The sequence below is a fragment of the Orycteropus afer genome, unplaced genomic scaffold, assembly GCF_000298275.1.
Source record: "Orycteropus afer afer isolate SDZICR_OR568_19922 unplaced genomic scaffold, OryAfe1.0 scaffold00043, whole genome shotgun sequence".
Classification (NCBI taxonomy): Eukaryota; Metazoa; Chordata; class Mammalia; order Tubulidentata; family Orycteropodidae; genus Orycteropus; species Orycteropus afer.
In genome coordinates this window covers 6,459,144-6,475,402 of record NW_006921630.1, presented here as the reverse complement: position 1 = coordinate 6,475,402, position 16,259 = coordinate 6,459,144, and the positions used below count along the sequence as shown (strand labels likewise).

The following is a 16,259-nucleotide window of genomic DNA, read 5'->3' as shown; positions in this document are numbered from 1 at the left end:
ATTTTGGTCGATGACATGAGACAAAGTATATGTGAACTGCTGTATGAAAAGTGAATTTACTCTGTAAATCTTCACCCAAATCCTAATAAAAAAAAAAAGAAAAAAAAAAAAGTTTATTTACAATGTGGAATCTGAAACCTTATCAATTAACTTTCTGCATAGTGTTACATTAAAATTCTTTGGTCATTTGGAAAATATTGGTTAACTAATGCAGTTCTAAATGCTAATGCATTTTCTTATACAATATCAAAACATTGCATTTGTTCATATCTCAAAAGAAAAAAACTTTAGTACTAAGTGACAAAGACTTTAAAATTCTGGTATTTGCTTCAAAGTTTGAACTTTATCACTGGCAACAAATACTATCAGTGTTCTTTGAAATGATACACACACTTTGGTCATTTTTGAGAAAACATCTGTCAATACACAATTCTGAGTAAGAATAGTTTGTCAATCATTCTTTCAAGCACAAATGATATTCCATAAAAAAAAAAAAAACTAACATGGCCAGTTTCACATTCTGCTTGCATCTCAAATAGTTGCACAAATAATTTTCCTCAGGTCAATCAATGTCATCTGGTATCAGCAAAAGTGCTTTATTGTGTGCTTCATGTTTTTGTTACATAGAATGTGAAAAAGACGTATTCAAAAGTTGGAACTCAATAAAATTAGTTTTTACTGCTTAGTTAGACACTCTTAAGTGAAACTGGCTTTTTTTAATTTTTATTGTGATTTGGGTGAAAATTTACAGAGCAAATTCACTTTCCATACAGCAGCTCATATACACTGTGTCTCATGACATTGAGTACAATTTCCCACTATGCAATACCTCCCCTCCCACTTCCTCCCCATAGTTACCTCTTGCCTTTCTCCTTCCCTCCTATGCATTCCTGCCCGCCAAGGTGTCTCCCTGTGCATACACAGCCCTTCTATTCTCCCGTGATTCATCTCTCCAAGAAGTGTTTCTATCTAATGTAAATGTTCAGAAACTGGCTTTTTTTTTAAACTTCAAGTATGTGGCAGTGAAGAATGCAATGACAACCAGTAGAGTTTGGTGCCACTGCCTTGATTTGTGTTAAGGTGCCAAGAGTTTTACCCATCACTGTTTTTCCTCCATTTACTGAAAATTCATACTTCAGAATTATTATGAAACTAATTTTGACCTCCTTGACCCTTGAAAAGGTCTTAGGGACCTCCAGAGTTCCACAGAACACACTCTGAAAACTGTTATTGGCTTAGGCCTGGGTTTCTGAACCTATTTTTCAAGACTGTGAACATACAAAAGGCCACTGAATCATTCACTTAAAATACTTATTTTATATTATGTGAATTTCACCTCAGGGGGGAAAAAAAAGCAGCAGCAGCCATAGAAAATACATCTTCTCTTTTTTTGGACACAGCCGTGTGAAGAAATGTGGCCAAATTTGCTTCTAGCTACCTTACTGCCAGACAAGAGCATACAAACTGATAAAAAAAACTGCAATAAATATTATAGGACATATATCCTTAAACTCTGTTGCTTTTATTTTTATAGGGCCATTTTCTCAGGGTAGCCAGTAGGGTTTAAAGGGTATTTTTTCTACATTAACATTTAAAAATTCTGAAAAACTACAAACCTTAAAAAAAAATAAAAATGCAGAAAAATTAGTCACTCAAACATCCATCCACCAGGGGAATTTAACATATTTAACATTCTTCCGCCTTAGTTTCAAATCTCTAGGTTATAAATGAAACTAAACTTTATTCTAATCCTCTTTCTCTGCTTCCTCCTCCAGAAATATATATTCCTGTGCATACTTTTGTACTTTTGATGTGTAAGTATGATCCTATTAAAGCCTATACAAATGACAGATGACTTCTACAATTTTATATGAACGGTGTAACATTGTATATATTCTTTTGCATGTCACTTTTGAAAGAAATTATTATTATGGTTTTTAAGAAATGGAGATCTAATGCTGCACTCTCCAATATGGTAGTCACTAGTTACATGTGGCTATTTAAATTTAAATTTATTAAAATTAAATAAAATTCCAGTTTCTCAGTTGCACTAGCTGCATTTCAAGTACACAAAAGCTACGTGTGGTTAGTAGCTACTGTATTACACAGCACAGATACAGAACATTACCATGGTTTCCAAAATCTCTACTGGACAATATTAATCTAATGCATTCATTTTCCAGCACTATTTTATTTTATTGCAGGAATATGATACAGTACATGTAGTTCACCTATTCACTTACTGAAAACATGGTTTCCATTTTCCATTTAAAAATTTTCAAAAACAGGCATGATTGTCTATGGCTTTAGATATCAGAATAGTTGTTATCCCTGACAGGGTATTAAGTGAGCAGTGACATATAATCTTAATTTAGGAGAAATATGGTACACCAGTGGATCCATTCTAAAACTGCAATAGTATATTCATAAACAGTGCTAAATATCAACAAAATCTCCTAAGGTAATAACAGAAAAAAGAGAAGATAAGGCAAAACAATAGACACCACAATCTAACTTGCTTTAAGTTTTCTTAAAGAGGTTTTTTCCTCACATACCTTTTCTTGTTGCAATCTTAAGAGCAAACCACGCTGTTTCTTCCGGAGTGGGGGCATTTTATCATCTTCTCCTTTGTCTCGTAAATGTCTGCAAAAAATAATTTCCATTGAAATAAAGATTAAATTTGTATTAAAATGTCAATAATGTTTGACTACCCAGAGATCTATAAACCAATTTAACATTTTCAAATGTGGAGAATAGCATTTCAGGCAGTAATTCACATCCCAACAGGTACTTCATTAAGTATGTAATATATGCAAGCCCTAGACTACGTTCTTTAAAGACAGAAGGACTTTGAGAAATTTACAGTTAAGAAATTAATTGTATAAAACGATAAGAGTCAATTAACAGATATGAGAGAAATGCAAGGAAAATGTTATGTGGGTAGGAAGTCTTAAAAGCAACACAAATCAAGGATGACTACTGTATTTCTAACCTGAGAAACAGTGGACAAGATCAAATTAAATGAGGTAAAAAAAATCTTAAAAACCAAAATACTTACTTGTCATGAAAAGAGAAATTAAGCAGCAAAACTATGTTCACTGAAAGAACTTACTTTTTCTGATGCTCCAGCCAGGCTAACTCAGCCTTAGTTTTCTCCTTCAATGCCTTTTCTCGGAGACGCAGGAGTGAAGACTGGTGAGCAGCTCGCATTTCTTCTTCTTTCATATACTGCCGAACCATCTCCATAGTAAACTTAGAGAAACTATCTTGTCCTCCTGAGAATGGCATGCTCAATTCCTAAAGCAGAGGGTTTATTTCAAGTTTATCACCTTCTAAGTCTTTTAGAGCTTAATTTCATTAAAAGAAATATACATTTATAAAATTAAACTTAGTATTTAACAAGGCTGCCAATCATATGAAAACATTCTCCCCCCAAAAAAAAAACATGAGAGGAAGTGGCACTCACTGGCTAATTTATTTAGCCAGGAACATTTTAATAAAAAACTACTGCAAGCCAGGCATTGTTCCAGGATACAAAGTTGGTTAAGAATTTGTCCCTGTTATCCAAAAGGTTGCAATTTAGTAAGAAGAAAATTAGAGATGTAAATTTTTAAATGGAATACAGTATTACAAGAGTGGGAAAAAAAAAAAAAGAAAAAACTAACCAAACTCACTCCCTCAAGTCGTTTCCGACTCATAGAGACCCCTACTGGGTTACTGAGGCTGTAAATCTTTACGAAAGTAGATTGCCCAGTCTTCCTTCCAAAAATCAAGTGGTGGGTTTGAACTGCTGACCTTCCAATTAGTAGTCAAGTGCCTTATCCACTATGCCACCAGAGCTCCTTATAAGAGTGAAGTAAGTGAAAAACGCTAGAGATAACATTGTCCAGATCTTCAAAAGTATTACGTATCATTCATACATCTACATCTACATGTTTAAATATATAAAGAGTAAGTTTAGATTTTATTTTATAAGGAAAGAGAAGTCAGATTTTATAGTAAAATATTTGAAAAAAATTGCTATTTTAGGAAAATCTTTCTGGTAGCTGACAATTTAGTTGAAATATGGTATGTATCCTCATATCTTTAAGAGAATATACCCAAAACCATTTACTTTCACAGGTAAACTAAAACACACCTTGACAGAGGACAGTGTAGTCTTTTCTGGGGAAGCTTCTTCATCCGAGTCATCATGATGGCCTCTCTTCTTTTCCATGTTAAATCTGCGATGACTCTCTGAAGGTAGTAAAGATCGAAATGATTTTTCTTCTATTTCATCTTCTGTCATGGATTCATCAAATTTCAAGGAATATTCTGTTGCAATGGAAGTTGAATCTAGAAGAATACGGAAAAAGTAGAATTTATTATTATAGTTCTCAGTAGGTCTTTAAAAGAAACTCTTTTTGCCTCCTAATAATCCAACATAAATTCATAGCAATTAATACTCATCAAGTAAATTCACTTACAAACCAGCAAAAAAACAAAAATAACCTTCCTTGTGTTTCAGAGTAGAAGATGTTTTCATTTTGATAAACTGTAACATGTCAATTTTTTTCTTTCATGGATTATGATTCTAATATTGTATCCCAAACCCCATGTCATAAAGATTTTCTCTCATATTTTCTTCTAAAAGTTATATAGCTTTATGTTTTACATTAATATTTATGATCATTTTGACTTAATTTTTGGAAAAAGGTGGGAAGTATTATCTAGGTTTATTTTATTTTGCAGAGATGTCCAACTGCTCTAGCATCATTAGTGAAAAGACTAACCTTTCTGTGTTAAATTAATTTTGTCTCTTTGTGAAAAAAATATAAGTGTCATTATTTGTGAGAGTCTATTGTTGGGCTCCTTTGACCCACTGATCTGTAGTTTATCCTTTCAACAAAATCAGTGTCTTGATTATCATAGCTTTATAATAAGTCTTGAAATGGGGTAATACATGTGCTCAAACTTTGCTCTTTTTTTGTTGTTTTTTAAAAGTTGAAATAAAAATTAAAAATTACCTTATATTTATTTCGAGAGAGATAATTTTTTTTTTTTTAATTAGGATTTGGGTGAAGATTTACAGAGTAAATTCACTTTTCATACAGCATTAGAGAGAGATAATTTTTAAGATCTTGTATTTATTTCAGGAGCACTGGTAGCATAGTGCCTAAGGCATTTGATTGCTAGCCAGAAGGCTGGCAGTACACACCCACCAGCCACTCCTCGGATGGAAGATGGGGCACTCTACTTCCGTAGTGATACTGCCTCGGAAACCCAAGGAGGGGTCGCTATAAGTCAGGTCCGACTCCACGGCACACAACAACAACAACGTATTTATTTCACATAGTTAGTTACCATTTCCAGTGCTCTTTTTTCATTTGTGAAGATCTAGATTTTCATGTGGTGTCATTTTCCTTCAGATCAAAGCTTTCCTTTAATATTTCACATAATGTAAGTTTGCTGGTAATGAATTCTTTTACCTTTTACATGTTTGAAAAAAAAATCTGCATTTCCCCTTCATTTGTGAAAGATGTTTTCGCTAAGTACAGAATTATAGCTTCACCTTTTTCCCTCCCTTTTAGTACTTTAAAGATTGATTCTTCTGACTTAATGCTGTTTCTAATGAGAGATGTGGTGTCATTCCTATCTGTAGACCTCTATATGCCATGTGTTTTTTCCTTTGGCTGCTTTTAAGATTTCCTCTTTATCACCGGTTTTAAGTAATTAGATGTTGATGTGCCTTAGTGTTTTGTTTTGTTTAATGGATTTTGTGCTTGGGATTTGTTGAGCTTCTGGAACCTTTGGTTTTATAGCTGATTGGCAAATTTGAACAATTTTTGGCCATTATGTCTTCAAATATTTTTGTTCCTTTCTTTCCTCTGAAGATTCCCTTTCCTCTGAAGACTCCCTTTCACATTTATTTGGTCACCTGAAGTTGTCCCACAACTCACTGATATGCCTTCCCTCCCCACCACCCACACAAGGTTTTCCCACTATGTTTGGTTGTGGATAGTTTCTCTGGCTATGTCTTCAAATTCACTAATTCTTTTGCAATATCTGCCATTAATGTAATCAAGTATAGTTTTTTAAATCTCACAGATTATAGACTGTTCAATCTGGGTCTTTTTAATATTCCCCATGTCTCTACTTTACATATTCAATCTTTCCTCTGTCTTCCTGAACAAATGGCATAAATTGTTTTAATGTCCTTTTTTACTAACTCTATCATCTATTTAATTTCTGAACCAGTTGTTCCTCATTATGGGTCATAATTTCCTGCTTGCATGCCTGGTAAGTTTTAATTGCTTGCCAAATATTGTGAATTTTATCTTGGTGGGTGAGTTTTGCATTCCAATAAATATTCTTAAGTTTGTTCTGGGACACAGTTAAGCTACCTGAAAGTTATCTAATTCTTTTCAGTCTAGCTTTAAGCTTTGTTAGTCACAATAAGAACATCATTTAGCCCAGGACTAACTCTGCTCCATCACTGAGGCCAAACCCTTATGAATACTTAACTCAATGCCCTATGAATTATGAGATTTTTTTTCCCACTCTGGCTTCTGGGAAAATAAACTCTCTTCTTGGATCTGTGTGAGCTCCCAGGATTCTTTTCTACAATCTTTTTGGGTGAATCCTTCCCTGGCACAGGTAGCTCCTTGAACACATACACTGATCAGTACTCAGATGAATACTTCAAGGAGACACTCTACAGATCCAAAATTCTCTCTGTGGAACTCTCTCCTCTCTGGCAATCTTCCCTACAAACTCTAGCTGTCTTGGTCCCTAGACTCCTAACTCCATTTCCTCACTCAGGAAGATCACTGGACTCCATGTTCTGTGCTCTGGAAACTCTCTTCAAGGAGTTAGCTGGGGCTTACTCCTAGTGCTCATCTTGTTTACTTCCTGTCTTTCAGAAAACAATGTTGTTTACTACCTGGTATGGTTGGGCAATCTACTTCCGTAGCGATACTGCCTCAGAAACCCAAAGAGGGGTCGCTATGAGTTGGGTCCGACTTGAGGGCACATAACACCACCACCACCTGGTATCCAATGTCCTGATATAGTTCTTTCATATATTCTGACTTTTTAGTTTTAAATCAGAAGGTCAATCTGGTGTCTGTTCCTCTATTGTGGCTGAAAGCACACGTTTGAGTAATTTTGTTTTATATTGTTTAAAGAAGTTAAATAATCAAAAAGTCAGTTTTAGTGAGATTTCAAATTAATCATTTTCCAAATATTTATACACTGCTCGCCTGGAGGTCAGGTACTATGGTAAACACTTGAGATACAGCATTAAGCAAGAGACACATTAATATGATCTATTCTTCTGAGGTTCACAAATATTATCAATAATTAAATTTGTCATCAATACTTTATTACAAACACTATTATTAGTGAGATAAAAAATTAATATAGATTAAATTTTTCCTACAATAAAAACTTAACAGATAATTCCTCTATTATTTTCCTATAATTCTTTCTTTCTCCCATGATGTGGAAGTTGTCACTATGAGGTCTGATTCTAAAATGAGTCCTATTAGTCTTTAATCCAGTAGTCCACAAAACATGTTTGATTACACATATTTATCAGTTAAAAGTCTAAACATGTCTCTCTCTCTCTCCCATATATATATGTATACATACATATATATATATAAAGTTATATTTGTACATTTATTATAAAACTTAGAAAAAGACACTTTTAAAAGATGAGAGAAATAAAAATTCAAATATTATGTTCTTACACTCTAAAAACCGTCTTGCCCATCCTTCTTTGAAGACTACTGTTCTAGATTATCAATCAAAAACACTGCTTAAGAGCCAGTTATTTAAAAAACTAATTCTAGAATGGAGGTTGTTAATACTCTGCCTGAATTTCTTAAAGGTGCCATTTGTTGCCAGATTCTGTTTTTTTTGTTACATTATTTACTGTTGTTGTTGTTGTTAGGTGCCGTCGAGTCATCTCCGACTCATAGCGACCCTATGCACAGCAGAACGAAACACTGCCCAGTCTTGTACCAGCCTCATGATTCTTGCTATACCTGAACCCATCACTGTAGCCACTACGTCTATTCATCTTGTAGAGGACCTTCCCCTTCTTCATTGCCCCTCTACTTTACCAAGCACAGTATCCTTCTACAGGGAATGGTTCCTTCTGACAACATGACCAAAGTAGGTAAGAAGAAGTCTGGCCATTCTCACTTCCAAGGAGCAATCCGGCTGCACTTCTTCCAGGACAGATTTATTTGTTAGTCCTTTTTGCAGACCATGGTACTCTTAGCATTCTTCTCCAACACCACAACTCAAAAGCATCAACTCTTCTTCAATCTTCCTTATTCACTGTCCAGTTCTCACATACATAGGAGACCAATGAAAATACCATGGCTTGGGTTAGGTGCACCTTAGTCTTCAAGTAGACATCTTTGCTTTTCAGCACTTTAAAGAGGTCTTTTGCAGCTGATCTGCCCAATGCAATGTGTCGTGTGATGTCTTAGCCGCTGCTTTCCTTGGTGCTAACTGTAGAACCAAGTAATATGAAGTCTTTGACAACTTCAATCTTTTCTCCATTTATCATGAAGCTGTTTATTGGGCCAGTTGTGAGGATTTGTGTTTTCTTCATACTGCAGACTCTAGTCTTCAATCTTCATCAGTAAGTGCTTCAAATCATCCTCACTTTCAGCAAGAAAAGTTGTGTCACCTGCATATCGCAGGCTGTTAATGAGTCTTCCTCCAATCCTGATGCTACGTTCTCCTTCATATAATCCAGCTTCTCGGGTTATTTGTTCAGCAGACAAGTTGAATAAGTATGGTGAAAGGATACAAACTTGACACACTCCCTTCTTGATTATGAATCATACAGTATCCCCTTGTTCTGTTCAAATGATAGCCTCCTGATGTATGTACAGGTTCCTCATGAGTACAATAAAGTGTTCCGAAATTCCCATTCTTTTCAATGTAATCCATAATTTGTTCATGATCCACACAATCGAATGCTTTTGCATAGGCAATAAAACACAGGTAAACATCTTTCTGGAATTCCTTACTTTTAGCTAAGATCCATCTGACATTAGCAATGATAACCCTCATTCCACGTCCTCTTCTGAATCCAGGCTGCATTTCTGGAAGCTCTGTCAATATACTGCTACAACCGTTTTTGAATGATCTTCAGTAAAATTTTACTTGCATGTGATATTAATGATATCGTTTGATAATTTCCACATTCTGTGGGATCACCTTTCTTTGGAATGAGTATAAATATGGATCTCTGACAGTCAGTTGGCCAGGTAGCTGCCTTCCAAACCTCTTGGCATAACTGAGTGAGTGCCTACAGCATGGCATCCACTTGCTGAAACATCTCAATGGGTATTCTATCAATTCCTGAAGTCTTGTTCTTCACCAGTGCCTTCAGTGACACTTTGACTTCTTCCTTCAGTCCCACTGGTTCTTGATCATATGCCACCTCCTGAAATGGACACACATCAACCAATTCTTTTTGGCACAGGGACTCTGTGTATTCCTTCCATCTTCTTTTTATGTTTCCTGCATCATTCAATATTTTGCCTATAGAATCTTTCCATATTGCAACTTGAGTCTTGAATTTTTTCCTCAGTTCTTTTAGCTTGAGAAATGCCATGTGTATTCTTCCTTTTTGGTTTTCTAACTCCAGGTCTTTGCACATTCCATTTTAGTAACTGTCTTTGTCTGCTTGAGCTGCTCTTTGAAATCTTCCATTTGGCTTTTTTATCTTGTTATAGCTCCTATTTGCTTTAGCTACTCTCTGCTCAAGGGCAAGTTTCAGAGTTTCTTCTCATATCCTTTTTGGTCTTTTCTTCCTTTCTTGTCTTTCTAATGACCTCTTGCTTTCTTCATGGATGATATTCTTGGTATCAGCCCATAATCCTCTGGTTTTCAATCACTGGTGGTCAATGCATTGAATCTATTCTTTAAATAGCCTCTAAATTCAGGAGGGATATTACCAAAGTCATATTTTGGCTCTCATGGACTTATTGTAATTGTCTTCAACTTCAATTTGAATGTGCATATGAGCAGTTGATGGTCTGTTCCACAATCAGCTCTTGGCCTTGTTTTGGCTGAAGATATTGAACTTGTCCATTGCCTCTTGCCACAGATATTGTTAATCTCATTCCTGTATATTCCATCTGGTGAAGTCCAAGTGTATAGTTGTCGCTTATGTTGTTGAGAAAAGGTATTTGCAATCAATAAGTCACTGGTCTTGCAAAATTCTATCATGCGATCTCCAGTGTTATATCTATCTCCAAGGCCATATTTTCCAACTACCGGTGACTCTTGTTTCCAACTTTTGCATTCCAGTCACCAGTGATAATCAACACATCTTGATTGCATGTTTGGTCAATTTCAGACTGCAGAAGTTGGTAGAAATCTTCAATTTCCTCATCTTTGGCTTTGGTGGTTGGTGCATAAATTGGAATAATAGTAGTATTAATTGGTCTTTCTTGGAGGTCTATGGATATTATCCTATGGGTATTATCCTATCACTGACAGAGGAGCTCTGGTAGCATAGTGCCTAAGGCACTTGACTGCTAAGCAGAAGGCTGGCAGTTCAAACCCACCAGCCATTCCTCAGAGGGAAGGTTGGGGAATCTACTCCGTAGTGATACTGCCTGGGAAACTCAAGGAGGGGCTGCTATGAGTCGGGTCCAACTCGATGGCAAATAACAACAACAACATCACTGATAGCACTGTACTTTTGGACAGATCTTGAAACACTCTTCATGATGATGAATACCACACCACTCCTTTTCAATGTCATTCCCAGCATAGTAGATCATATAGTTGTCTGATTCAAAATGGCCAAAACCAGTCCACTTCAGCTCATTAATGCCTAGGATATCAATCTTTATGCGTTCCATTTCATTTTTGACAACTTCCAATTGTCCTAGATTCATACTTCACACATTCCAAGTTCCAATCATTAATGGAAGTTTGCATCTGTTGCTGCTCATTTTGAGTCATGCCACATCAGCCAATGGACGGTCGTGAAAGCTTTACTCTATCCATATCATTAAAGTCATCTCTACTCTGAAGAGTCAGCTTTTCCCAAAATTTTGAGTGCCTTCCAACCTTATGGGCTCATCTTTGAGCACTATATCAGATAATATTTCAGGGCTAGTCTAAAGTTTTCCAGTAATATATCAGACAGTGTTTCACTGTTATTCATAAGGTTTTCACTGGCCAACTGTTTGAGAAATGGATGGCCTCTTCCTTCTTCTGAGTCTGTCTTAGCTCGGGAGCTCCACTGAAACCTGCCCACCATGGATAACCCTGCTGGCATTTTGCAATACCGAGGAACAGTCTCCGGTCTCATAGCAACATGCAAGCCACGACAGGACGACAAACTGACAGACAGTTCATCTCCCTTAGTTGTTCCTAACCACTCTGCACCTGCCTATCTTGGGCAACAGCCTTAACATAGAGCTGCCCACAAGCAAAAAGCAGCCCTCAAGCCCCAGGCTGCCTACCTCAGGGCCCCAGCCTTAATACAGAGCCACCTCCCAAGCGAAAAGTAGCCTCCAAGCCCCGGGCTTGCTTACCTCAGGTTCCAGCCTTAACCGAGAGCCACACCCAAGAGAAAAGTAGCCTCCAAGCCTCCAGCCTGCCTACCTCAGGCCCCGTCCTAAAAAGAGAGCTGCCCCTAAGTGAAAGGCAGCCTCCAAGCCCTGGGCCCGCCTACCTCTGACCCTGGCCTTAATATTAGAGCCACACCCAAGTGAAAAGCAGCCTCCAAGCCTTGGGCCTGCCTATCTCAGGCCCTGGCCTTAATACAGTGCCATCCCTAAATGAAAAGCAGCCTCCCAGCCCTGGGACTGTCTCCTTTAGGCCCTGGCCTTATATAGAGCCACCTCCAAGCAAAAAACAGCCTCCCAGCCTTGGGCCTGCCTACCTCAGGCCCTGGCTTTAATAAAGAGCCTCCACCAACCGAAAAGCAGCCTGCAAGCCATGGGCCCCACTACTTCAGGCTCCGGCCTTAATACAGAGCCACCCCAAAGTGAAAAGCAGCCTCCCAGCCTCGGGCCTGCCTACCTCAGGCCCCAGCCTCAATACAGAGCCAGCCCCAAGTGAAAAGCAGCCTCCAAGCCTCAGGAACATTATTTACTACTCACGCTTTACTAGTAGTACAGTTTCGTTTACAGACAGTTATTTCTGACCATATCATCTCTTATAAGAGACTGTGTCCTTTAAACATTATTTATATTCAAAATAGAAGTTCTAAGAACATGTTCTCCTTTTTATGAATATGTTACATATCTATGTTGCTGTTGTTGTTAGGTGCAGTCAAGTTGTCTCTGACTCACAGCGACCCTATGCACAGCAGAACGAAACACTGCTCGGTCCTATGCCAGCCTCATGATTCTAGCTATTCTGAGCCCATTGTTGCTGCCACTGTGTCAATCCATCTTGTTGAAGGCCTTCCCCTTCTTCATTGACCCTCTACCTTACCAAGCATGATATCCTTCTCTATGGAATGGTTCCTACTGACAACATGACCAAAGTAGGTGAGACGGTCTGGCCATTCTCACTTCCAAGGAGAATTCTGGAGGCACTTCTTCCAGGACAGATGTTAGTCCTTTTATTAGGCCATGGTACTCTTAGCATCCTTCTCCAATACCACAACTCAAAAGCATCAACTCTTCTTCAGTCTTCCTTATTCACTGTCCAGTTCTCACATGTGTAAGAGTCAACAGAAAATACCATGGCTTGGGTTAGGTGCACCTTAGTCTTCAAGGAGACATCTTTGCTCTTTATCACTTGAAAGAGGTCTTTTACAGCAGATCTGCCCAATGCAATATGTCTTCTGATGTCTTGACTATACATACACATATGTATAACAGGATAAAAGTAATTTATTTCAGTGCTGAGTTTGTATTTTCCATCCACATGGACGCTTCCCTAGATTTATTTTTGCCTTCTTATGGGATCATGACACACAATTATGTAAAAAAACTGGTCAAGATTACTGGTGTAATATATATCCTTGAAATAGCTTCACCTGGATACATTTGTCTTTATACATCAGATGTATGATCTTGTCCTTATTATCACCATGTTCTAATTGTATTAACTAAGTCACTGTCCTCATTATCACCGTATTCTAATCAGTTATATTAACTAGCTCAGTCACAAATATCTCAAAAGTTTTGGAAGAATTCCAAAACAAATGATTATATAAAATGTACATGAAAATTTACCTTTCTCATCAGGAAGAGATGGAATGCTATCACTTCGTAGAGAATCATCTGCAGTAGTCTGAATAAGTTCATCAATAGAACTCTCCATCTTTTCATCATGAAGGAGTTTCTTCTCATTTTCCTTAAAAGACGAGACTGAAGGACTTTCTTGACGGCTGCTACCACTAGTACTCCTGCTCATGGGTATTATGAAAACAAGCAAATGAACAAAAAAAACCAATAAAATAAGGATTATAACTTCAATCTTATTTGGCCAAGGAAATGTGCCTCATAATCAAGATATGCAGAAAGATGTACTATAAAACATAAAAAACTAAATAGACATCAGTCTGATAAGAAACTGTTTCAGAAAAGATAATTAAGAGAGGAAGGTTTCACTTTTAAATAAACAGTCATGATGAACAACCACTATTTTCAGACTATTATGTTTTTTTCCTTTCATTCAAAAATCAACCCCCAAATCTATTACCCTGGAATAACCTTCAAACCTTAAACCAAAACTATCCCTTGAAGTCTTCTTTAAACCAAACAACAGTTTAGCTTAACTAGTAAAGAATGTCTGCCTTCAGCAATGTACTCTTTCAATCTTTTCAAAATCGAACTATTTTTTGCTCTGAATTTTTTGAAACCACGTGTTTTCAGTAACAGAAAACATTTTGAATAAAAGAAAATTTCTGTTGAGTTAATATGGATTTTGATAGAGTTACTATATGACTCACTTTAGGTATATGCCTAAGAGAAATAAAAACATATGTCCACACAAAACTTTGTGCACAAATGTTCATAGCAGCATACTCAAAATAATAAAAAAATGACAACAACTCCAACATCCATCAACTGATAGGTAAATAAAAGGTGATATATTGAATGGAATTTTATTCACCCATGAAAAGGAATGAAGCTATGTATAAAACAAAACAAAACACTGCTATCGAGTCAATTCTGACTCATAACAACCCTTTTTAGGACAAAATATAACTGTCCTATAGAGTTCCTAAGGAGCTCTGGTAACATAGTGCCTAAGGCATTTGACTGCTAACCAGAAGGCTGGCAGTTCAAACCCACCAGCCACATCTCGGAAGGAAGGTTGGGCAATCTACTTCCGTAGTGATACTGCCTCGGAAGCCCAAGGAGGGGTCGCTAGGGGTCGGGTTCGACTCGACGGCACATAACAACAATAACAACATAGAGTTCCTAAGGCTGTAAATGTTTACAGAAGCAGGCTGTCTCATCTTTCTCCTATAGAGCAGTTGGTAGGTTCAAGCTGCCAACCCTGTGGTTAGCAGTTGAATGCTTTGACTACTATGCTACCAGATCTTCTTGAAGTAGTAACTGATGCTAAAAAATGGATATATCTTGAAAACATTTGCCAAATAAAGAAGCTAGTAATTAAAGACCACATATTGTACAATTGTATTTATACAAAATGTCCAGCATAGGCAAATCCATAGAGAACAGAAAGTAGATTTATGATTGCTAAGGTCAGAATGGGGATGGGGAGTGACTGCCAATGTGTACAAGGTTATCTTTTGGGAGTGATGAAAACGTTCTGGATTTAGATAGTGGTGATCAATGCAAATCTTTATAAGTATATTAAAACTTTTGAATCGTACATTTTAGAAGGGTGAACTTCATGGTATGTGAATTATATCTCAATGAAGTTATTTAAAAAATTAAACACATATACATACAAAATAAGACATAGTCCTCGTTCTCAAAGACAGAGCTCTAGTCTAGCCTAAGGAGCAAGTAAGGGAATAAGGATTATATAAGGTGGTAAAGGTTATAATCATTATATTCAAAGTGCTGTGGGATAACATAGAAAGGATATCTAAAGCAGACAGAAAAGGTAGGAACTAAATTTGAAGGCCAAGTAAAAGTAAACCAAATGAAAATGGAGAGGAGATCTAGAAAGAAGATACATCATATTAAATGGCAAAGAAGACAAAGAAATCAAGCTTCTTTTAGAGAACTGTAAATAGTTAAGAGTGTGTGAGATACAGTAAAAAGGGGAAGTTCCAACAGAAAAGGCTAGAGATAAACCAAAGGACCAATTATAAACAGACTTTACGCTAAGCTAAGCACTTTAGAATTTACCTTGAACGTTCTGAATGAATATGGAAGATTTCAAAAGGGGAATAACCAAACTGGCTTCAGTTTTAAGAAATTACTCTGGTACCCTGTGACTAATGAACAGAGTGGGGAAAGATCAGAAGAGAAAGAGACATATTAGGAGTTGTCTTCAGTAAAAACAGATGAAAGGCTAAATGAAGTAGGTGTCAGCGAAAGTAAGTAATTTACTCTACCTGAGCTTCTATTTTCTCATTTGTAAAATGAGATTTCCACCATCTATTTTCATAGTGTTCTTATGAAAATTCAATGAAATAATATTTGTCAAAAATCTAACAGACGGATTCCAGTAAGATGGAGGAATAGGCAGACAAGCGACACAGACCCTCTTCAACAAAGAAAAGAGAAACCAATTGACAGAGATACAGAAAATAATCCTGGAACCCTGAGCTTTGAAAGGAACTATGTTGTTGTTGTTAGGTGCTGTTGAGTCGTTTCCGACTCATAGCAACCCCATGCACAGCAGAACAAAACACTGCCCAATCCCATGCCAGCTCCACGATCCCTGCTATACCTGAGGCCATCATCGAAGCCACAGTGTCAATCCATCTAGTTGAAGGCCTCCCCCTCTTTTGTTGACCCTCCACCCTACCAAGCATGGCATCCTTCTCCAGGGAATGGTCCCCTCTGACAACATGACCAAAATAGGTGAGACAAAGTCTGGCCATTCTTGCTTCCAAGGAGCATTTCAGGTGTACGCCCTCCAGGACAGATCTGTTAGTTCTTTTAGCAGTCCGTTGTACTTTCAGCATTCGTCGCCAGCACCACAACTCAAAAGCATCAACTCTTCTTCGGTCTTCCTTATGCATTGTCCAGCTCTCACATGCATACAAGGCGATTGGAAATATCACGGCTTTTGTCAGACACACCTTAGTCCCCAAGGAGACATCCTTGCTCCTCAGCACTTGAAAC

The 16,259-nt window shown here is 37.2% G+C and overlaps 1 protein-coding gene across 1 annotated transcript in view; it reads right to left on the bottom strand.

Moving 5' to 3' along the window:
• CEP350 (centrosomal protein 350) overlaps window positions 1–16,259 on the bottom strand; it is a 187,644-nt gene that overhangs the window by 104,414 nt on the left and 66,971 nt on the right. The window contains exons 22-25 of the mRNA XM_007937637.1: window positions 13,218–13,390; window positions 4,139–4,335; window positions 3,113–3,297; window positions 2,556–2,643 (exon numbers count right to left, since the gene is read on the bottom strand). Of these exons, the coding sequence (XP_007935828.1) occupies window positions 2,556–2,643; window positions 3,113–3,297; window positions 4,139–4,335; window positions 13,218–13,390 (643 nt within the window). The remainder of the gene's footprint in view (window positions 1–2,555; window positions 2,644–3,112; window positions 3,298–4,138; window positions 4,336–13,217; window positions 13,391–16,259) is intronic.